Source organism: Schistocerca americana, chromosome 5, assembly GCF_021461395.2.
Source record: "Schistocerca americana isolate TAMUIC-IGC-003095 chromosome 5, iqSchAmer2.1, whole genome shotgun sequence".
In the NCBI taxonomy this organism is placed as follows: Eukaryota; Metazoa; Arthropoda; class Insecta; order Orthoptera; family Acrididae; genus Schistocerca; species Schistocerca americana.
In genome coordinates, this window is record NC_060123.1 from 646,665,830 (window position 1) to 646,690,852 (window position 25,023).

Consider the following 25,023-nt stretch of genomic DNA (forward strand, 5'->3'; position numbering starts at 1 on the left):
CTGTGAGCCGTATACATACCGTAGTTCACCATTAAGAACGTACTACTTAAATAAGCCACGTGCCATAGAAACCTCAAAATCGTCATTTTAGCACTTACGATAGTTTTCCTCTGACGTCCAGAATATCTGTGACAGTGCAAGAAATTTAAGAACCCTGCTTCCCAGTCACCACCTCTACGCGTTACGAGTATGTATGTTAAACGACTACAGATTCCTGGGCGGCACCTTCGCGTGCTTCACAGCGATCGCCAAACGTCGGAAACTGTTTATGCTCCTTAGATAGCCCACCAGGCCTGGTAACAAGACTAAACACGATCTACACTAAAGCACTCCGTGGCTCTTATACCTGTTACGTTGTCATCCATTTCTTCTGGGTGCTTCACCTCTTGTCAGGCAGTTGATTATTTTACTGTTATTTTTATCTTATGCTTTTTGCAACTTTGATATTTTAGTTACTACAAACCTGCGACGAGTCTAGTTCTGAACGCGAAAGCACACCACACTAACGTAGTAACTACAATACTGTGTTACAGGATTCGCTTCTTGCTGCGTGTACGTCGGGAGCAACACGTATGTGGTGAATGCAGCAAAGACCCAAGTCATTTCGCGGTAATCAAGACATTAAAATCGAAAGTTTTTTAGGAGTCTGGAAGTACAATTTGACACAGCCAGAGATAACGGATCGGCAGCCCGGAATTCAAGTGTAGATTGTAGCCGCTGTTAGAGAAACTACTGCTGACATTTTTTAACCTCCTTTCGATTTTGTCGGTCTCTTAATGTATAATTTCACACAGGCGTAGCAATTTGATTATGGCCTGCATTGAAATGACCGTACGGGATTTCTGGCTGGGAGGCCCCTTCTGGAGTTGTTCGGCGGCCAAGTGCAAGTGTTCCAGACGAAGAAGACCCTAAAATGCAGACATTAAAAACATTTGTGGCAGATGGGAACAGGTTCATTTTAAGAGAAAACCTAACCAAAGGTCGCATCTGCAATAGTGACCACACGGGAGAAAAATCAAAGAGCTTGTGATGATGGCGATGTGTGGTTTGTGGGCGCTCAACTACGCGGTCATCAGCGCCCGTACTAAGGTCTAATTTTTTCACAGCCCCCTTTTTTCACAGTCCATTCTACCCACTGTCACGAATAACGAGGATGATGAAATGATGAGGACAACACAAACACCCAGTCCCCGGGCAGAGAAAAATCCCCAACCCGGCCGTAAATCGAACCCGGGACCACGTGATCCAGAGGTAGCAACGATAGCCACTAGACCACGAGCCGCGGACAAAAAGAAAGAAAAGTTTTTTCTTTTTTTTTTTTTTTGTGGTTTTAGGGCGCACAACTTCAATGGTCATTAGCGCCCTGACTACTCTAAGAATGCACCGCGAGGCACAAGTTGACCACAACAACTAAAAGGGAAAACACGATAAAAGACAGACTGACAGGCATAGGATTAAAAAACAGCATCATCAAATGTCCTTAGCGAGGTGTGTCAAATTGATAAAACGAAGAACACGAGCAGCTGCTCGTGGGTCATCCGCTAAAATGGCATCGAAAGTATTTGGCAGGTTAAGATCGAGGCGCAGTGTGTTAAGATCTGGACAGGACATTAAAATGTGTCTAACCGTCAGCAAGTGCCCACATGGGCAGAACGGCGCCGGCGCAGCCGTCAGCAGATGGCGATGGCTGAACCGGCAGTGTCCAATTCTTAACCGGGCTAAAACGACCTCCTCCCGCCGAGAAGGGCGTGAGGAGGACGTCCAAGCCACGGGAAGAGGTTTTAAGGCCCGAAGCTTGTTGTCCGTAAGTGCAGCCCAATCGGCATGCCACAGAGATAAGATGCGCCGACAAATCACCCTACTAAAATCGGACGAAGGGACGCAACAAGAAGCTGTTCGAGGCTGGAGGACCGCAGCCTTGGCCGCGGCATCTGCAGCTTCGTTCCCAGGGATACCGACATGGCCCGGAACCCACATAAAGCTAACTGGAGAACCGACGTCCACCAGCTGCTGAAGAGAGCGTTGGATCCGGTGTACGAAAGGGTGAACCGGGTACGGATCACTGAGGCTCTGGATGGCGCTCAGGGAATCTGAGCAGATGACATAAGCAGAATGTCGGTGGCGGCAGATGTAAAGAACAGCCTGGTAGAGGGCAAAGAGCTCAGCTGTGAAGACCGAACAATGGCCATGGAGCCGGTATTTGAAACTTTGTGCCTCGACAATAAAGGAACACCCGACCCCGTCATTGGTCTTAGAGCCATCTGTATAAATGAAAGTCATGTCGATGAACTTCGAACGAAGTTCCAAAAAACGGGAGTGGTAGACCGAACCGGGGGTGACCTCTTTTGGGAGCGAGCTGAGGTCAAGGTGAACGCGGACCTGAGCCTGGAGCCAAGGTGGCGTGCGGCTCTCGCCCACTCGAAAGGTTGCAGGAAGGGAAAAAGTAAGGTGTTGAAGGAGGCGACGAAAGCGAACGCCAGGGGGTAGCAGGGCAGAGACATACAACCCGTATTGACGGTCAAGAGAGTCGTCAAAAAAGGAACGATAAGACGGATGGTCGGACATTGACAGTAGCCGACAGGCATACCGACAAAGCAGTATATCGCGCCGGTAGGTGAGTGGCAATTCGCCAGCGTCAGCATGAAGACTCTCTACGGGACTGGTATAAAATGCTCCGATCGCAAGTCGTAAACCCCGATGTTGTATGGAGTTGAGGCGGCGTAAGATGGATGGCCGTGCAGAGGAGTATACGAAGCTCCCATAATCCAGCTTGGAGCGGACGATCGACCGATATAGACGAAGTAGGACGGTTCGATCCGCTCCCCACGACAGACCACTGAGAACACGGAGGACATTTAAAGAACGGGTACAACGGGCGGCCAAATATGACACATGTGGAGACCAGCTAAGTTTCCTGTCAAATGTAAGGCCTAAAAATTTGGTTGTCTCCACGATTGGGAGAGCAACGGGACCGAGTCTTAAGGACGGTGGGAGAAACTCTTTGTATCGCCAGAAGTTAATACAGACCGTCTTCTCGGCAGAAAAACGGAAGCCATTGGCGACACTCCAGGAGTAAAGACGGTCAAGAGAACGCTGAAGACAGCGCTCCAGGACACGTGTACACTGCGCGCTGCAATAGATGGTAAAATCGTCCACGAAAAGGGAGCCTGATACATCAGCTGGGAGGCAATCCATTATTGGATTGATCGCGATGGCGAAGAGAGCGACGCTCAAAACTGAGCCCTGTGGCACCCCATTCTCCTGGCGAAAGGTGTCGGACAGGACAGAACCCACACGTACCCTGAACTGTCGATCCATTAAAAAGGAACGAATAAAAAGAGGGAGGCGACCGCGAAGGCCCCATGTATGCATGGTGCGGAGGATGCCCGCCTTCCAACAGGTGTCGTAAGCCTTCTCCAAATCAAAGAACACAGCCGCGGTCGGGCGCTTCCGCAAGAAGTTATTCATAATGAAGGTCGACAAGGTAACCAGATGGTCAACAGCAGAGCGGCGCCTACGAAATCCACATTGTACATTGGTAAGTAGGCGTCGAGACTCGAGCAGCCAAACCAATCGAGAGTTAACCATTCGCTCCATCACTTTACAGACACAGCTGGTAAGCGAGATAGGTCGATAACTGGATGGCAAGTGCTTGTCCTTCCCCGGCTTAGGAATCGGGACAACAATAGACTCGCGCCAGCATGCGGGAACATGTCCCTCAATCCAGATGCGATTGTATGTACGAAGAAGAAAACCTTTACCCGCAGGAGAAAGGTTCTTCAGCATCTGAATATGAATAGAATCTGGCCCTGGAGCGGAGGACCGTGATCGGCCAAGTGCGTTTTCGAGTTCCCGCATGGTGAATGGGGCATTATAACTTTCACAATTCGAGGAGCGGAAGTTAGGTGGCCTAGCCTCCTCTGCCTGTTTGCGGGGGAGGAAGGCAGGGTGGTAATGAGCGGAGCTCGAAACCTCTGCGAAAAAGCGGCCGAAGGCATTGGAGACAGCCTCAGGGGCCACAAGGACGTCATTCGCGACCGTCAAGCCAGAAACTGGTGAGTGGACCTTAGTGCCAGATAGCCGGCGCAGGCTACCCCAGACAACAGAAGAAGGAGTAAAACTGTTGAAGGTGCTTATGAAAGCAGCCCAGCTGGCTTTCTTGCTTTCTTTGATAATACGACGACACCGAGCACGTAATCGTTTATAATTGATACAATTCGCCACTGTAGGGTGGCGTTTAAAACTGCGTAAAGCACGTCGACGAGCACGTAAAGCGTCTCTACATGCTGCGGTCCACCAGGGGACCGGTACGCGACGTGGAGAAGAAGGAGGGTGAGGGATGGAATATTCAGCAGCAGCGAGAATGACTTCCGTGAGGTGTGCGACCTGACGATCGCAGCTTGTAAAGGTTTGATCCTGAAAGGTCGCCCTGGAAGAGAAGAGCCCCCAGTCTGCCTTGGAGATGGTCCAATTAGAGAAGCACGGAGAGGGGGTATGCTGCAGGAGATGGATAACACACGGGAAGTGGTCGCTCGAATATGTATCAGAAAGTGCATACCACTCAAACCGGCGTGCAAGTTGGGGAGTACATATAGAGAGGTCTAAATGGGAATAGGTGTGAGATGTGTCCGAAAGAAAAGTAGGGGCGCCAGTATTGAGGCAGACAAGATCGAGCTGGTTGAAAAGGTCTGCAAACAAGGAGCCCCTCGGGCAGGATGCTGGAGAGCCCCAAAGGGGATGGTGGGCATTGAAGTCTCCAGTTAACAAAAATGGTGCAGGTAGCTGAGCAATAAGTTGCATCACGTCTGCCCTGGTAACGGCAGATGACGATGGAGTGTAAACGGTACAAAAGGAAAACGTAAAAGTGGGGAGAGTAATGCGGATGGCAACTGCCTGCAGGCCGGTGTGCAACGTGATGGGATCGTAGTAAATATCATCCCGGACCAGCAACATAACCCCTCCATGAGCTGGGATACCTACCACAGGGGGTAGGTCAAAACGCACAGAGGTGTAGTGTGCCAAGGCAATTTGATCGCATGGGCGTAGCTTCGTTTCCTGGAGGGCTACGACAAGCGGACGGTGCAAGCGGAGCAGCAACTTCAAGTCCTCTCGGTTGGAACGAATGCTGTGAATATTCCAGTGAATAAGTGCCATCGTAAGAAAGGAAAGATGAGAGAAGTGGTCACCTCGAAGGCCGCTTAGGGCCTGGCTTCGAGCGAGCACTGCCGCCGCTATCAGTAGGCGGACAGTCATCGTCCATTGGGTCTATAGGGTCATCGGCCATCTCGGGAGGATGGCCGGGAGGGGGAGCTTCCTCCGCCAGTGAACGGCCAGATGTACGGCGACCAGCGGTGCGGCCAGGCGAAACGGATGACGGCCTGGGGCGGCAGCCGCTGGGTGGCGCAAGAGAAGAAATGCGCCGTGGCGGGGAAGGAGAACTGTGCTTCCTATGCGCCCTTTTGGAAGGACGTGTAGTGGAAGTACCGGCCGAAGGCTGGGAGGTCGAGGTACGGAGGAAGTCTGCACGGGATGGTTCCTTCTTGAAGGCCCGTGCATCTGACTTCGGTGTCTTCGTCTTAGCAGAAGCTGAGGAAGGTGCTCGTGTCTGTGGGGTGATGGGAGGAAGAGGAGACGTCGACCGCGCGATCTTAGCACTGGCCGAACGGACGACCGTGGTGCTGAAGGTCAGATCGCATGTCTGGGTTGCTACCTCCCGGGTAGTCCGAGGAGAGGCGAGGACAGTACCGTATTTCCCCGCTGGGAGCAGCGTGGGCTTCCTACTAGCCAATAGCTTGCGAGCAGCCGAGGTGGACACTTTCTCTTTGACCCGAATTTCCTGGATACAGCGTTCTTCCTTATAGACAGGACAGTCGCGGGAGGATGCGGCATGGTCACCCTGACAGTTCACACAACGAGGAGACGGAGGTGGACAGTCACCCTCATGGGCATCCCTGCCACAGGTGACACATTTAGCCGCATTGGAACAAGACTGTCGAGTGTGATTGAAACGCTGACACTGGTAGCAGCGCGTAGGTGTCGGGATATAGGGGCGAACAGAAATAACCTCGTAGCCCGCCTTGATGCGCGATGGCAGCTTAACACTATCGAAGGTCAAGAAAATTGTCCGGGTCGGTACAAGGTCATTGTTGACCTTTTTCATGACCCTATGGACAGCCGTCACGCCCTGCTCAGCGAGGAATGATTGAAGCTCCTCGTCAGTCAATCCGTCGAGGGAGCCAGTATAGACCACACCACGAGACGAATTCAAAGTTCGGTGGGCCTCCACCCGGACAGGGAACATGTACAGGAGGGTGGCCCGAAGCAGTTTTTGTGCCTGAAAGGCATTCTCAGTTTCTAGTAATAAGGTGCCGTTACGCAACCTGGTACAGGATTTGACAGATCCGGCTATGGCATCTACGCCCTTCTGAATAACGAAAGGGTTGACAGAGGAAAAATCCTTTCCGTCCTCAGTTCTAGAAACTACGAGGAACTGTGGGGGCAGGCGGTAGTACTTTTGTCACTGTTGGCTGGTCACGTTTCCGTTTTTGGGTCGAAGTCGAAAGAGATGGAGTAGAATCCATTGCGGAGGAATCCCCCATGATTGCCAGCGTCTCCGATGGCGCGCTCCTTCCTTGTGGGGACCCTCTCAGAGGGCACTCCCGCCTTAGGTGAATGTTTACACCTCAGGGCACACCTCCCGAGAAACAGACGGAGGGACCAATCGGCATGGTCAGAAGGTATCAGCTCAGGCAATCACCCCTCCCCGGGCCTGGCCTTTACCAGGGGGTACGCGCGTGCCTTACATGTCTACCCAGGGCGGGGACTTACGCGTTACCCCGTCACCGGCTACGCGTGCGAACGCGTGGGTCGGCCTTCAGGCACGCACAGGGAGGAAGGAAGAAGAGGAAAAAGAAGAGAGAGAGGGAGAAAGAGGACAGACTGTCTCAAACGCCGAGGCGGAGACCAGAGAAGGCAAGGAGAAGAAGGCAATGAGAAAGCAAGGGGAAGAAGGCAATGAGAAGGCAAGGAGAAGAGGGCAATGAGAAGGCAAGGAGAAAAAGGCAATGAGAAGGCAAGGAGAAAAAGGCAATGAGAAGGCAAGGAGAAGGCAAGGGAAAGAGTAAGGAAGACAGTGAGGTGGAGAAGAGCAAAGAAAGGAACCAGCAAAAGGAAGGAAGAAACGAGAAGTGAAAAAACCAAAAGGACCACGATGATAGGTCGTGGAACCGTCCGTCTCCGGACGCAGGCGCGAACTACCCCCGTGAGGGGGATGGACTCCTTTTAGTCGCCTCTTACGACAGGCAGGAATACCGCGGGCCTATTCTAATCCCCGGACCCGCAGGGGGGAAAGAAAAGTTTTGACACCCACGTCCACACGCACTCGCGTGTCTGTGGATGACTGATCAGAGAGCGGTCGTTACGTTTGCCTCCAGGAAACACGGACGTCGTTTTGTCCGCAACGAGTCCCCGGAGTATCCGCACTGAAGCGAGTAAAATTGGAAAAATCCCTAAACAGTACACGAGACTTTTACGTTCGGTTCTAGATGTACAACACAAAACACCCAGTCCCCGGGCAGAGAAAATCCCCAACCCGGCCGTTGGCTCTGAATGATTTTTGAATAGTCCGTCATGAATCAATCACATTACAGTGCTTACGGCGCTGCCCATATAAGTAAAGGAATTGACATTGACACTCAACACGAAGTATGCATCGTCTAGGGATACACAAGGAAACCTAATCCTATAACTCAAAGCATACCAGTCATGGGGAAAGGCACTTTAAGTCGTGAGGAGGATTCAAGAGCGGAGTACCAGTAACAACCAACTAAATATCGCAGCACTTAGTACAGTGACTTAAATCGATGGCGTAGTCGGCAAACCGATAATCTGTAAATGCTGAAACCATTTTCACCTCAACCGTAGGCTGATAGAAACTTTCATACAGGTGAATTTTATTACATCACGTAGTACGTAACTGGCTAGTTTCGGTCTGTGGCTATTTTCGAATGCATGCAGTGTCACGTATCAACGAGCCAATGCAACGTAAAAAGGCATAACAGTTTTTCTAACATAGTTACACTTTAAAAAAAGTGCCACCAGGCAGCATTCCCTCTCGTGGTGGGTATTTTTTTACTTCGAATAGAACTTACCTCTGTGGGCACCACGACCGTGCTTTCGTTGGTGTTGATGTCCGTGACAACCATCTGGCCATCCTTTGCGTGGAACAGCTTGCTTTCTGGAACAGTAGACACCACAGTCAGTTACTGATTCGTCCATCCGTAGAACCACAAATGCGAACAATCCATTTTCTTCGTTTTCAGTTGCTCGAGATGCAACGAGCTGATGATTCACATATTTTGTCACAATACTGCTCTCTCAGTCCTCACACTTGCTAAATTTAAAAGACACAGTACAAGAAATGCTAGAATCATGTGCATATGTAATATATAGAGGCATAGCTGAACATTAGATTAACACAGGTTTTACAATACGGGTAAATGTCGTTCTTTTACCCGCTCTGAGTACAATGTCATGTTTTTAAATAGCAATTTGCAAACTCCGAAAAAAATACAAAGCAAAAGCATCTAGTTAAGTAAAGAAATTCTTTATTAAGTAAGGAAATCATCTTCTTCGCTCCAATACTTTTAGCTAAATAAACTGAATGAGAAAATGGTTTGGGCTGGTTAGGAAGAGTGGTCGACTTCCTTTCGAAACAATGCAAGTTCACACCTAACAGAGGAGACTTAATACCATCAACTACCATTTTTAATCAGTTACCTTGTTGAAGTTTTTTCTCTTGTAGATAAGAACAACTTTTACTCGTCTTGATAAACTGAGTGTTTGTTATTGGTGGAAGCAAAAATATATCACATAGTTTTAGGCATCTCCAGTGGTTTATACTTTTCGAAACAGGATATTTGAATTTAAGGGACTTCTTATAAAAGTTTTACAGTAACGTCGTATGTACACGATCTTAAGCAAGTACGTTTCCTGTTAAAGAACTGGAAACAGAATTTTTGTATGATTTGTGTAACATATATATCAAGCCATATACTGCCACAAATATGTAGCTGATACACGCGTCACAGGTGAACCACAGGGAACAATGTGCCCATTCTGGTAACATACATTATAGCGTTCACTTTATACTGAACAGCCAAAAAACCTGGTACACCTGCCTAATATCATGTAGAGCCCCCATGAACACTCAGAAGAGACGCATGCACCTGACTAATGTCCAGAGTAGTGCGGGAGGGAACGGACATGATGAATCCAGCAGGGCTGTCCATAAATCCGTAACAGTACGAGGGGATGCAGATCTCTTCTCAACAGAACGTTGCAAGGCATCCCAGATATGCTCCATAATGTTCATGGCTGGGGAGTTGGTCGCCAGCGGTAGTGTTTAAACTTAGAAGACTGTTCCGGGGGCCACTTTGTAGCAATTCTGGACGTCTGGCGTGTCGCATTGTCCTGCTGGGATTGCAGTCCTTCGTAATGCACAGTGGACATATAATGGATGCATCTGATCAGACAGGATGCATACACACGTGTCACGTGTCAGGGTCGTATGAAGACGTATGAGGGGTCCCGTATCACTCCACTTGCACGCGTCCAACACGATTACGGAGTATCCACAGCTGACATGGTGTTGATGGCCCAGTTAACACTTGATGGCCCAGCACTCAAATCCGCAGTAGTTTCCGGAAGTTGGTCCCGCTCTTGCAGGATATTTTCCGGTCGCAGCGATGTCTCAGATTTGATGTTTCACCGAATTCCTGAAATTCGTGTAATGGTCATACGGGAAAATCCCACTTCATCACTGTACAGGAGATGATGTATCCCATTGTTCATGCGCCGACTATAACACTACATTCAAACTCACTTAAATCTTGATAACCTGCCATTGTAGCAGCAGTAACCGATGTAACAACTCCGCCAGACACTTGCTGTCTTATATAGTACAGAAAGGGCAACAGCCTCAACGGGTGCGGGGCAAAGTCAGGACATGCGGGGACCAAGCAGCAATCGGTATTGAAATTGTCAACTGTCGAAGCTGCGTTGGTAAAGTACCAGAACTTCAAGCGCTGATAGAAAGCACCGAAGCTGAAATCGTTATAGGTACAGAAAGCTGGCTTAAGCCAGAGATAAATTCTGCCGAAATTTTTACAAAGGTACAGACGGTGTTTAGAAAGGATAGATTGCATGCAACCGGTGGTGGAGTGTTCGTCGCTGTTAGTAGTAGTTTATCCTGTAGTGAAGTAGAAGTGGATAGTTCCTGTGAATTATTATGGGTGGAGGTTACACTCAACAACCGAGCTAAGTTAATAATTGGCTCCTTTTACCGACCTCCCGACTCAGCAGCATTAGTGGCAGAACAACTGAGTGAAAATTTGGAATACATTTCACATAAATTTTCTCAGCATGTTATAGTCTTAGGTGGAGATTTCAATTTACGAGATACAGACTGGGACACTCAGATGTTTAGGACGGGTGGTAGGGACAGAGCATCGAGTGACATTATACTGAGTGCACTATCCGAAAATTACCTCGAGCAATTAAACAGAGAACCGACTCGTGGAGATAACATCTTGGACCTACTGATAACAAACAGACCCGAACTTTTCGACTCTGTATGTACAGAACAGGGAATCAGTGATCATAAGGCCGTTGCAGCATCCCTGAATATGGAAGTTAATAGGAATATAAAAAAAGGCAGGAAGGTTTATCTGTTTAGCAAGAGTAATAGAAGGCAGATTTCAGACTGCCTAACAGATTAAAACGAAAATTTCTGTTCCGACACTGACAATGTTGAGTGTTTATGGAAAAAGTTCAAGGCAATCGTAAAATGCGTTTTAGACAGGTACGTGCCGAGTAAAACTGTGAGGGACGGGAAAAACCCACCGTGGTACAACAACAAAGTTAGGAAACTACTGCGAAAGCAAAGAGTGCTTCACTCCAAGTTTAAACGCAGCCAAAACCTCTCAGACAAACAGAAGCTAAACGATGTCAAAGTTAGCGTAAGGAGGGCTATGCGTGAAGCGTTCAGTGAATTCGAAAGTAAAATTCTATGTACCGACTTGACAGAAAATTGTAGGAAGTTCTGGTCTTACGTTAAATCAGTAAGTGGCTCGAAACAGCATATCCAGACACTCCGGGATGATGATGGCATTGAAACAGAGGATGACACGCGTAAAGCTGAAATACTAAACACCTTTTTCGAAAGCTGTTTCACAGAGGAAGACCGCACTGCAGTTCCTTCTCTAAATCCTCGCACAAACGAAAAAATGGCTGACATCGAAATAAGTGTCCAAGGAATAGAAAAGCAACTGGAATCACTCAATAGAGGAAAGTCCACTGGACCTGATGGGATACCAATTCGATTCTACACAGAGTACGCGAAAGAACTTGCCCCCCTTCTAACAGCCGTGTACCGCAAGTCTCTAGAGGAACGGAGGGTTCCAAATGATTGGAAAAGAGCACAGATAGTCCCAGTCTTCAAGAAGGGTCGTCGAGCAGATGCGCAAAACTGTAGACCTATATCTCTGACGTCGATCTGTTGTAGAGTTTTAGAACATGTTTTTTGCTCGAGTATCATGTCGTTTTTGGAAACCCAGAATCTACTATGTAGGAATCAACATGGATTCCGGAAATAGCGATCGTGTGAGACCCAACTCGCTTTATTTATTCATGAGACCCAGGAAATATTAGATACAGGCTCCCAGGTAGATGCTATTTTTCTTGACTTCCGGAAGGCGTTCGATACAGTTCCGCACTGTCGCCTGATAAAGTAAGAGCCTACGGAATATCAGACCAGCTGTGTGGCTGGATTGAAGAGTTTTTAGCAAACAGAACACAGCATGTTGTTATCAATGGAGAGACGTCTACAGACGTTAAAGTAACCTCTGGCGTGCCACAGGGGAGTGTTATGGGACCATTGCTTTTCACAATATATATAAATGACCTAGTAGATAGTGTCGGAAGTTCCATGCGGCTTTTAGCGGATGATGCTGTAGTATACAGAGAAGTTGCTGCATTAGAAAATTGTAGCGAAATGCAGGAAGATCTGCGGCGGATAGGCACTTGGTGCAGGGAGTGGCAACTGACCCTTAACATAGACAAATGTAATGCATTGCGAATACATAGAAAGAAGGATCCTTTATTGTATGATTATATGATAGCGGAACAAACACTGGTAGCAGTTACTTCTGTAAAATATCTGGGAGTATGCGTGCGGAACGATTTGAAGTGGAATGATCATATAAAATTAATTGTTGGTAAGGCGGGTACCAGGTTGAGATTCATTAGGAGAGTGCTTAGAAAATGTAGTCCATCAGCAAAGGAGGTGGCTTACAAAACACTCGTTCGACCTATACTTGAGTATTGCTCATCAGTGTGGGATCCGTACCAGATCGGTTTGACGGAGGAGATAGAGAAGATCCAAAGAAGAGCGGCGCGTTTCGTCACAGGGTTATTTGGTAACCGTGATAGCGTTACGGAGATGTTTAATAAACTCAAGTGGCAGACTCTGCAAGAGAGGCGCTCTGCATCGCTGTGTAGATTGCTCGCCAGGTTTCGAGAGGGTGCGTTTCTGGATGAGGTATCGAATATATTGCTTCCCCCTACTTATACCTCCCGAGGAGATCACGAATGTAAAATCAGAGAGATTAGAGCGCGCACGGAGGCTTTCAGACAGCCGTCCTTCCCGCGAACCATACGCGACTAGAACAGGAAAGGGAGGTAATGACAGTGGCACGTAAAGTGCCCTCCGCCACACACCGTTGGGTGGCTTGCGGAGTATAAATGTAGATGTAGGTGTAGAAGTTGCAGACAGCAGCGCCATATGCTGCCTGTTTACATAACACGCTATTTGAATACGCATGCCTATAGCAATTTCTTTGGCGCTTCAATATAGTATGGAAATGGAAAGGGTAACACTACCGAGATGTCAAAATAACGAAGTCTACGAGTGATAGCGTCAATACCTTTAGAAAAGGAGCAACCACAAACATGGTAGCCCTAGCACAAAGATTCCGGTCACCCGTGTCATATGAAATGGCAGTGGTCACACAGGGACTCCACAGCACAAAACAATGGATACAACAGAAAGCTAAAGAATGGTGAAATATGTTTTGTTGAAACAGCACTAAAATCAGTTGCAGAAGACAAATAATAGTTATTCTTTTACACAAGAGAGACAGGTTAGAGACTATGGGATGAATAATCTTGCAAGAACGTCACACGGTAATCGGATATTCGTATTTTTTGAAAATGTATTTGTGGCATGTGAAGCAAAGAACTAAAATATCTGTCACCAAAAGCATTTGAAACTCCCAAAACTCTCAACCACGAAATTGTTCAAACATGTTTAACACTGAAAGAGTTTTTTTTTGTAAACAAGCAGTGTGGCTATGTAGTAGAGTACCTGAGGTGTGGGCGACTGGATTCTATTGCCAGTGGAACCATATTTTTCAGTAAAGGTACGTGTTCTACGATAATTTTCGTCAAGCATAAAATACATAAATATGGAAAAAATTTAGTATGTAATTTTTTTAAATTTAAACACCCTTGTTAAACAATCTTTTACAAAAGGTGGTAATCCGGAATTTATGTTTGCAAGGCAAACTGGATTTTTATATGTGGTACGTGATTAGAAATACGGATCATGCATTTTATATGAAACTCCAATTAGTTGTACTAATTGCCATAGAGCTGCTGAATTTTAAATTTAAGTGACCGATATTCGAACTAAACGGCCAAAACAAAAAAATGACCCAGCGTTTACTAGTCTCGGGCGCTGCCTGTTTTTTCAATCGTTATGTATTATACCCTTCCTAGAAATCCTCGTAGAACATTCAAATTTGTTTAAAAATTTCATTTCGCTGGGAACCGCACCCAAGACTTCCCTCATCTCTAAGCAAGCACTGCAACAGAGCCACACAGCTGATCAACAAACCCATCTTATTTTAGCGTATTCCGTATGGTCGAGGAACTTCAAAACCTATTTTCTCGAGAATTTTTGAGAATTGCATCGAACTCCTGTCGTCGACATATTTGAGTTCTAAACTTCACATACCATGAATGGGCTCGTTAAAGAGAATAATAGCACCTACTTCGGAAGTAGTGAGTCTGATTATTCCAGCAGCCATGCTCTACTAACTGAGCTATCCGAGAAAGTCTTACAGCTTCCTTTTCTCAGTGTTTTCACCTCAGGGTTCCTAGTTCCCCAACTGCTCTCAAGATCGAAAGGAGCCATTCTCAAGCAGAATTCCTATGGAACGTGCAGCTTGTCGCTTATCATTATGTAATTCAGTGTGAAAGGCAGTTTTGTGCATCTGCAAATGCTATACAGCATGTGGCTGGATCCCCACAGTTTCGAATCCATCTGCCCTGCTGCAGCATTCTGCTGTGTAACGGTAAGTTAACTGACGTGACAGGCTGTGACGGCATTTTGTGCGTTTCCATAAACCAATGTTAATGAAACTATGTTATGCTGTCATATAGAAGTACGTGTTTACCATATTAAATTCAACTCTATGTCTTTCATAATTTCGGAGGTACAGAAATTTACTTGGACTGTTTTCCATAGTTAAAAGCAATTTAATTTATTACAGTGTGCGTGTGGAGTGTGTCGGAAGTGCACACGAACGAACCTTGAATTTGGTAGCAATTAAGGATGTCTTACCGTGTGAAATAACCGTTCTGCAATAGTGGAGCGAGTCACGTACACTGAGTGAAAGGAAAATCGTGGAAACAGAAGGCAATTACACAGCGAAGAACCAAAGAAACTGGTACGCCATCCTAATACAGTGTAGGGCCCTCGAGAGCAGGCGAAAGTGCCGCAACACGACGTGGCATGGACTCGATTGATGTCTAAAGTAGTGCAGGAGGGAATTGGCAACGTGAATCCTGCAGATCTGTCCATAAATCCTTAAGAGTAAGAGGGGTGGAGATCTCTTCTGAATAGCACTTTGCAAACATCCAAGGAATGATCAATAATGTTCATACCTGGTAAGTTTGGTTGCCAGTGGAACTGTTTAAACTGAGAAGAGTGTTCCTGGAGCCACTGTGTAGCAATTATGAGCGTGCGGGGTGTCGCATTGTCCTGCTGGAATTGCCGAAGTCCGTCGGAACTTCAGTGTGTAACCCTACAGAGATAAACCTTGAACGATTCGCAGTCGCCTTCGCCGTCCTTAGCTGAACCGTGCTACACTTCTGCACTTACGCCTTCTTCCGGCCATGGGAATCAGATTTCCACGCGGTTGCCTACCCACAGCTACATAGGACTAGGTAGAGGGCTGTTTGCTTTGGTACGATTTAAACTGCTCAACAAAGATGCATGAGCAGCACCGAATTGCCTTTCATTCACACACGTGTCCTAATCGCACCCTCTCCTCCATAGGAGGGACCAAACTACAAGACCAGAAAGACCACTTTTTTTTTGCAGCTTCGGACCAAGTTTCAGTTTCGTCGAATGGTTTTCAACTCTGTCTAGTGGTTCCATCCAGTATACCAAACCAAAACGTACACTGCACTCCAAAAAAGGTCAGAGCAGGTTCATTGGGGTTGCAGCCCCACAATGTCCTTAGGGAAGGGTTTAATCTTCCGCGAGGGTGTAAGCAGTGTCAAAGACTGAAGTACGTCATTCCGTTGCATATTGTAGTGGAAACTGTCTCTTAGGCTACGAAATGCGTGTAAATGAGAGGCCCAAGACAACAGGTGGTTTCATTTACGCCCGTCATGCCACCTCCCGAAGCCTTTTCGCGTCGATACTCAGCGACGGTGTGTTTGAAATACATTCCTCAGCAACTTTCAAGAAAAGCGCTTGGTTTGAACGCTATGCGTCGCGGTTCTGACCTCCAGCTCAGTGGCGTCAAGAGAAAGGCTGATATGCAGGTAAGGTGGCATGTGACGACTTTTCCATAGTGTGACACTTCCATGGTGGCGTTGGGCGGAATAGTGGTGAACTTTGATGCCAATGTGACAGCATTAACCCCACCTAAAACTTACATAAAGTTCTGAACACTGGCCTTTTCTTCCCACGTGTCGACACCTTGCTATCTGAACCGTCGCCGAGACCTAGGATGACGTCATAGGGTAGCACGCTTGTACATGATTACGGTGGAGCCTAATTTCATGCTTCTGCGCCGCAGTGAGGGGAAAATGAATTGTTTCAAAAAGTGACCTTGTAATTATTTTGCGCAGTGTGGTGTCTAGTCGTTCATATTGATATTGGTCTTACAAAATATCGGAAGCAACGCTTTTAAACGATACATTCAAAATTGTGTTTTACGTTTCTGGAGAAGGTAGGAGTCCAGCAATAGTTTATAAGCGAAAGTTTCGGAAGCAGCTCCCTTTTTTTTTTAAGCAAGAAATGACTCCACGAATCCCAGTTTCGCTGTTTCTTGCTAACGTTTCTACGTGTAGAATACTAACGCAGGAGAGTGGCATTCACTCCTACTAGCTCGCTTTCGTCCATTTCGCGGTCATACTGTGGCTTGCGTAAACACTTCTGGCTCGCGAATACATTGCCGCAAAAATGGCCAGGCAAATGAGTGATAATATAGTCGTACATACACGGGTGCAATTCGTGTAGCCTTGTGTTGGACGTCATGGTCCGTGTGGACGTACATTAAGACCCAGTCCAAACCGATAAGTAAGTAAAACTGAAAAATTCATCGACTCGAGAACAATGACGGAATGAAAACTTTTGTTAAGCAGTGGTTTTGAGTACTTTGTAGGAGGTCACAAGAATATGTTTGTTCTCGCTGAAGCACAATATGGGGTCTGCCACTAACTTCTGTGCCTATCCCGCTTTGTTACCGATGACTAGTGATTGACTTAATTGCAGAATTGCAGGGTCTGAATGTAAACTGAGGCAATTGTGTGACTTAAGTGGACAGTTTGGAAGCATTGGTGCATAGAACTGTCTAGTTGTGCTGTTGATAGGACAAGAAATTTGAAGGTGCCGGTTCAAGATGAACGACCTCTTATCTCATTACAAATGGTCCGACCTGTCGAAAAAGAAGGAAACAAAGAAAATAGAGCTTTTATAACCCGTCGTTAAAGCCATCATTAGAGACAGAGAATTATCGCAGCTGGATGAACAAGTGGTGGGAAAACTACTGGCAAGTAAGAACAGTTGCTGACTCAGTCTCCTGTGACAGACACGCCAGGGGAAACAAAGCGGGAAGATACTACTGCTTCGATGTCTGCCCCTTTGGAATACGAACATGTCCCACCCCGCCTCGTCTCTCAAGAACACAATTCTGGCTGTTCCCTTCACAGTAAGGAGTTTCGTATCGAAACAAATACTGTTTCAATGGACACTGCCACCGGAAAGTGTTACGCCAACCGAAACCACCTTCAGTCAACAGATGCGCTCGGTAAGTATAGAGAACAGTGGTGCCCAACAAGGAGAAGCATCAGCGGGATTCTACGCAAAAATGCTATATGGACTACACTTTTCAGTCGGTACAAAACAAAAGACTGTTTCCGATGCAAAACGGACGCACCTGGTTACCTTCACACTGCGAGACTTTATGAAATGATATGTGACTGTGCACAGGGTATATAGGAAGAAAGAAGATATGTGAAAGAAATCTATAAAGAGTATAAACGCCACACGCGGTTAAAAGATAGCGTAAAATCTACGACAGGGGAGCATCAGAGCAACTGCGGCCAAGACACTGAGGTTTCCAAGAAAGAACGTAACTTCGTGGTTTCCTGACATCAATGAAGTAATACGGTGCACGAGGAATACAAACGAAGACATTTGCGCCACGAAAACGCAATTTTCATTAACATGCCTCATGTCTTGTTCTGCCTATTTCGCTCTCTGACCAATGACGATGCACCATCAGAAGTAGACGGAAGGAATTTACCAAAAAGCTCCGCTTTAACGGCAAAATTGGGGGAAAAAAATCAGATTCATGAGCGAACGTGAAACTGGTCTTTGACAGTATTCAGCTACTCGTGAACACAAGAAGATCGTGAAGCACATCCCAACAGAGGGGTCTAAAAGTCGATTGTGTAGATGAAACTGAACAGGAACATGATATCGCCTAACCAACTACAAGATATTATCTTCAATCAACATGTCAGAAAGCAGTAATGGTGTGGAACACAGCTTTCACCCAGCTTGAACGATTACGATATCCAGAAGAAAATAGGTACCTAAGCTCAGGTAGACTTCGTGTTTCTTGATGCAGAAAACCATCGAACCGTTTCTGCTCCGTCGCGTGCTCCTCGTGCATAAGGGCAGTGCAGGACCAAAAAACACTTGAGACATTCCCGTCAGCACTGTAGTGGGTCCTGGCAGGCAGAGATTTATTTCTGGAGAGGGCCAAGCAGGTACTACAATGCACAAAAATACTGGATCACTTTACTGAAGTTTGAAACAATATAAAATACTTAACTTGGAAACAATACATGCCCACAGTGTTTGTTACTGCCGCCGAATCAGTAACTTCTCTCTTGACACAATTCAGAATGAGGGAGTCTTCTCTCAATGTTCAGTCTATACAAATAAAAACATAAATGTATGTATGTTCAAAGCCGTTTATCTCCGAAGGTTCTACAATGATATCTTCGAAATCTGTCAACTTTACATCCTACACTGAGTTAACAGAAGTCGTGGGATAACGATACGTATACACATCGTGGAAGTATCGCGTACACAATGTATAAAAAGGCAGTGCATTGGTAGAGGTATTATCTGCACTTAAGTGATTTATGTGGAAAGGTTTCCGACGTGATTATGGTCGCACGACGGGAAGTAACAGACTTTGAATGCGGAATAGTAGTTGGAGCTACACGCGTGGGACATTCCATTTTTGAAATCGTTAGGAAATTCAATGTTCCGAGGTCCACAGTATCAAGAGTATGGCAAGAACACAACATTTCAGGCATTACCTCCCACGACGGATAACGCAGTGGCCGACGACCTTCAGTGTTTGCATAGAGTGGTCACTGCCAACAGACAAGCAACATTTTCTGAACTAACAGCACAAATCAATGTGGAATGTACGAACGAACGTGTCCATTAGGGCAATGCGGTGAAATGTGGCGTTAATGGGCTATGGCAGCAGGCGGCCGAAGCAAGTGCCTAGCAGCACGTTATCTCCTAGGCTCGTGACATATCGACTGGACCATAGGCGACTGGAAAACCGTGGCCTGGTCAGATGACTCCCAATTTCAGTTGGTAAGAGTTGATGGTAGGGTTCGATCACACGAAACCGTGGCCCCCAAATTATTAACAAGGCACTGTGGAAGCTGCTGATAGCTGCATAATAGTGTGGGTTGTGTTTACATGGAATGGATTGGGTTCTTTTGTTCAACTGATCCTATGGTTGACTGGAAATGATTATGTTTGGCAGCTTTGAGTCTATTTGTAGCCACTCATGAATTTCTCGTTGTCATGGCAATATACCACGTCACTGGGCCAAAATTGTCTGCAGTTGATTCTAGACAATTCGAGCGAATTATTTGGCTATCTAGATCGCCCGACACGAATCCTAGGGAACATTTACGGGGAATACTCGATAGTTCAGTTTGTGTACGACGTCCTACACTGGCAACATTTTAGCAATTATGGCAGGCTATAGAAGGAAATGGACGTAGAACATGGGAAGGAGGAGATGGATTGTGTGTGCGCGCGAGAGAGAGAGAGAGAGAGAGAGAGAGAGAGAGAGAGAGAGAGAGAGAGAGAGGAGGGGGAGACGGACAGAGGCAGTGGCGAGAAGGATGTTAGGTCGTATATCTAGAGACGTGAGCTTTCTCCCTTCTCTGTTTCTTCACCATTTAAGCTGACACGCACAGCAAAGCGTGGTCCGCCACAGCTTGCTGACTACAGGCTTCGATAGACAGTTCTGATTTGCAATAGGCCCCATAGCAAGCGCTGCTGGATCTGAAGTAAGAAGACGATGCCGTCGTAAGCTATGGTTGCAGAGTCTAGCTTATCGGCGCTGCGCTTTGGCATAAGTCATCTTCCAGACGCGGCGGCGTATTTAACCTGTTGAATGCGGGTTTGTGCCAACCTCTCTTACTCGCTGCTGCATCGGGCAGCAAGTCCTTACTTGTTATTACGTTGCAAGGAACCAACTCGGACATGGGACCTCCTCCTTCAGACGACACCAAAGTGACAGAGGTGTTATTGGACTGGAGATTTATCGAGCGGAAGTCAGTGTGTCGTCCTTTCAACAGACGGACGTCGTCAGAAGCTGACGTAGCGTCTGACGTACCTCAAGATAGTGTGATAGGCATTCTGATTTTAACAATATACAATGTTTTTAAACATTACATACATCTAGGGGTTTAAGAACGGCTTAGTAGGTGAAGTTCTGATAAAGAACCTATATCTGTAAATGTACCGTTTGGCTGTAACTTAAGTTTGAAGTTCGGATCACTTTCAAAAGGTCCGCTTCCCAGTGCTGTTCGTAACGGTACAGCTGCACAAATTGCATCCATGTACGGATAGCTTCTATCAGTCGCATACCAGTTTCCTCCGACTGCAATGAAGGCTGTGCGAAACTGATAGGTTGTTCGCAACTATAAGAGGGTCGGCTGTGGGGCTCCACTGCAGCTCAGCTCACCATAGTGTGTGTACCGTGTGTAATGTAAGCATGCGTCGCAACTTTGTGCAACGAACAGCAAGATCACCATGTGGAGCAGGTTCTGTGGAGCACACAAGTCAGAGTTCATTGTTTCTGCTGCGTGCGTGAAGTCCCGCGGGAAATTTGAAAGTCATCCACTTTACGAACTTACTTCACATCCAGAGGGTACATACCCGGACAATGGTTATTCGTCATAACCTCATCCACAACCCCTAGAGGACTGTAATCTTAACTATTAAACGCTTTTTATGCCTCGGGAACCTGAACTTTACCGACAGAACTTCGCAGATCCTTCAGGGAGGTTGGAGTATTTTGGCATGTGACACCTGCGAACTCCGGTAGTTTGTTACATAGCAGTTGCATTTCGTTTGATTGATTACAACATCTATATTTGTTTCCGAATCGCACTGAAAACGCTGTCCAACAGTGCAAACATTCACGGTATGTACGATGTGTCTTGTTTGGGAACAAAGTTGTTCCTTTCACTCACGATACTGGAGATATGTACCGCGTATATGTCTTTACTGAATGTAATGAGAGACTGGCCCAGCGATGCTATTTTTTGTTTTGTTTTATGGCGCTGAAAACAACTTTGGTCAACGATGCTATGATTAACTGTTCCCGCAGCGATGGCAACCACATAATACTTCAGCATCTGAAAGCTGTTGCATTAGACTGTGTTACAAGTTCCATATTTGCTATTTACAGGACTTTTTACGGTTGTGAAAGTAAAACCAGAGGTCGTTGTGGTAACAAACCGAATAATTGACAATTGTAGTATCACTTCTGAACGATCTGGCACTCGGACATGTGCTCTGACAGCATCTGATCCTGATCCCCCTCACCCTCTTAAGTTTTACAGATAGAGAAATGTACGAGTAGTGCTGCTGTCACAATGGCACCTGTTCAAGGGGAACTGAGTGTGTCCTGTCGTTTCGTGAAACACGGCCCCCTATCACAGTTCAGTAAAAACTCCGAATGCCTATGGTCCAGATCCGCCAGATATGCAGAGCTTCAAAGGATGGCATGAAAAGTTTGGAGAGACTGGCAGTGTTGATGACAAGCCAAGAGGAGGAGGTGGTGATTAGTGTTTAACGTCCCGTCGACAACGAGGTCATTAGAGACGGAGCGCAAGCTCGGGTGAGGGAAGGATGGGGAAGGAAATCGGCCGTGCCCTTTCAAAGGAACCATCCCGGCATTTGCCTGAAGCGAATTAGGGAAATCACGGAAAACCTAAATCAGGATGGCCGGAGACGGGATTGAACCGTCGTCCTCCCGAATGCGAGTCCAGTGTGCTAACCACTGCGCCACCTCGCTCGGTGACAAGCCAAGAAGCAGCAGACTTCGTGATTGGATAAAAGCACAGGTCATTCCCTTCTTCGGGTAGGATCGTCGAAAAGACGCATAGCAATATAAAACTATTTCTCCGCAGTCTGTTACTTGCAGAATTTGGGAACATGTTTAATGCTTGGGCTTGTGACGTATCTGGAAGCCGAAACCACCTAGGAACCTACGATCGTGTGAAACCCAACTCGCTCTGTTTGTCCAAAAGACACAGTACAGAACACAGCAGGACAATAATTTCAAGACTAAACATGAGAACTTTAAGTACAAGTTTTGGTTGATGAAACAACAATAGTTGCTTGTACAGTCAGAGTTCGTTCTCCAAATGCTCAAGTCCTCGCTCTCTTTGAATGGAGCACATTGGAACAGATTACAGTTTCTACAGTCTTGCCAAGTGAGTCTGACAATACCAACAGGCCCACGAGCACGTTGCCGAGGTCTCTTGGAGGCGAAGCCACGCGCGGTGTAGGTGGCTCTGGATTCGAAGCAGACTAGTACTCTTTGGTGGCCGCGGCCTTACTGCCGAGATCAGCGCGATCCTAAATACACTCGCGGCGGAGGTACACTTCCTCCTGACTGCCTGCACGGGACACTGGCGGATCCAGCGACAGATTCGCGGCAGGAGCAATCTCTCTTGCTGATTTACACGCCGTCTGTGCTTTGGTCAGGTGCACGCGAAGGCCCTCTGCAGGTCGTGCTGCAAAAGGGCAGAACCGGAAGGCCGCGTAGTCGAGGGGTTGAGGTGGCAACCACCCCGACGACGGTGAGCTGCAGTGTGGCGTCGGCGCTTGACGGCTTTTCCAACATGCCTGCGAGTAAGGCAAATGCCAAACAAAACCGCTGGAAGTTTGCTCAGGGAATATAGTCCATCAAAAAAGCAGATAGCTTTCCAAACAATCGTGCGACCAATACTTAAATATTGCTCGTCAGGACGTGTTTTGTACCAGACAGGACTGAGAAAGAAAGAATATCCAAAGAAGAGCAGCACGTTTCGTTAGAGGTTCATTTAGCAAGCGCGTAAACGTTATGGAGATGCTCAGCCAACTGCAGTGGCAGACGGTGTGAGAGAGGCGCTATTCATCACGTTATGGTCACAGTTCCGAGAGTGTAGGTTCCTCGAAGTGTCAACCAGTATACTGTTTTCTGCAAAGTGTATCTCGCGCAAAGACCATGAAGACAGAATCAGAGAGATTCGAGCCCATATAAATGCTTATCTTCCACCACACGCCGTGAAGTGACCCGGGAAGTATAGATGTGCATGTAGTAGCGAATGACGTGCTGTTGATACCATGAGCACAGTATTTCAGCGTCGTCCGCGGAAATCGACGTGTCGTCTTTCCAGAGAATGAGGCGTGTCTAAGAGTACTGTGATTATGATTTTTCACAAACGACTGTATTTCCCTGCGTACAAAGTGTAACTCCTGCACGTTTTGAGCCAGACGATAGGCCTAGAAGCGATTATTTGCTAACAATATAATGACACGATTCGATGCAGATAACGACTGCCTTAGAGATATTTTTTTCCGATTAAGCGACTTTTCACATCTCCCCTAAAGGGAACAGACAATGTTTCCATCTCGGGGTCGGAGAGACCCCACATATAGTGGTACCCCAGTCAGGGAGTCGGAGAGATCAAACATATATCGGTACAGCAGATAAGGGGTAGTCTGAATGTGAATGCGTGATGTGGCCTAACGCATAATACAATTATTGGACCATTCTTTTTAACTGAGCCCATTATTACCGCACCAGTTTACTATGTTGCATCTCAATTACATGAACTTCGGCCATGGGTAGAGTTTGAACAACATGGAACATAACTACATTGGGGTTTGTGCGTTTTGGATGAAATCTTTCTGGATAGACGGATCGGCAGAGATGATTATTAGTAGCCACTACGACCACCGCAGGAAACGCTCAGACATTTTTGTCGGGTTATATTAAGCACTAACTGTTCTGCCCACTTGTGTATGATGTGTGAACTCTTACGACACGAATACAGGATACTGTAAAGGCAGTGAAGAAAGACATACTGGCGAAGAGACGGAGAAAAATTGAGTATCGCCCAGACGTTCTATAGCCAACAAATGGTGCACATGTGCGAAACATTATAAGTTAAGACACCATTTTCAATAAGCCACATAGCTGTATCTCCTAAAGGTATTTAGAAGCTAATTTTTGTAAGTACAGGTAAACTATACGCCTACTGTTTAGTTCTTACATAATGACTATGGTGCTATAATTACAGAAACTTGTCTAACATCCCCTTATAAAATAGGAGGGGGGAGGCGGAAACGATAATGGTGCACTACATACCCTCTGTTACACAAAACATGGTGAGTAGCTAGATAGTGACATAGGCGTAGAAGTACGGAGGTTGGAATTTCTTTTTATGCAGAAACGGGTGCCTAGGTCAAGTCTTGAGATGAGCACATTTGTTTCCCACGAGTGTCTGAAACCAACAGCAATAACAGGCCACAGCTGGCCGCACTCTGACACTCACCTCCTACCCAGGTGGCGTCGAAGCCCTCGGCTGACATTTCTCCGCTGATGCACTCCTGCAGGCAGAACGGCTCGTCCCCTGCCCTTGGAGCAGTGGCCGTCTTTCTGCGCCCTGACTCACAAGCTGCCGTTGCCAGCTGGGCTAGCAGCAGCACCGCAGCCTGCAACAAGGCGTGGCTTGTCAGTCAGAGCAACGGTGACAGGTGAACTAAGCGGCGGCAGGCGAGCGCGAGTGCTGGCAGGCGAGGTGATATGGATGTGAGTGAGTGGGAAGAATGTTCGGTTACAGTATTACTAGTGTCGCGCTTGACACAGTCATGTCGTTTAAATATCTGGGCATAACGTTGCAAAGCGATATGAAATCAAACGAGCATTTGACGATTGTGGTGGGGAAGGTGACTGGTCGGCTTCGGTTTCTTGGGAGGATCTTAGGAAAGAGTGGTTCACCTGCAAATGAGACCGCGTATAGGATGCGGGTACGATCTAGTGTTGAGTACTGCTCGAGTGTTTGGTATCTGTACTGGTTCGGAGTGAAGGAAGACATCCAAGTAATTTGAAGGCGGGC

At 46.9% G+C, this 25,023-nt stretch overlaps 1 protein-coding gene across 1 annotated transcript in view; it reads right to left on the bottom strand.

Annotated features, from left to right (window-relative positions):
* LOC124615663 (venom dipeptidyl peptidase 4-like) overlaps positions 1 to 25,023 on the bottom strand; it is a 352,342-nt gene that overhangs the window by 252,504 nt on the left and 74,815 nt on the right. The window contains exons 2-3 of the mRNA XM_047143691.1: positions 24,460 to 24,619; positions 8,151 to 8,236 (exon numbers count right to left, since the gene is read on the bottom strand). Of these exons, the coding sequence (XP_046999647.1) occupies positions 8,151 to 8,236; positions 24,460 to 24,619 (246 nt within the window). The remainder of the gene's footprint in view (positions 1 to 8,150; positions 8,237 to 24,459; positions 24,620 to 25,023) is intronic.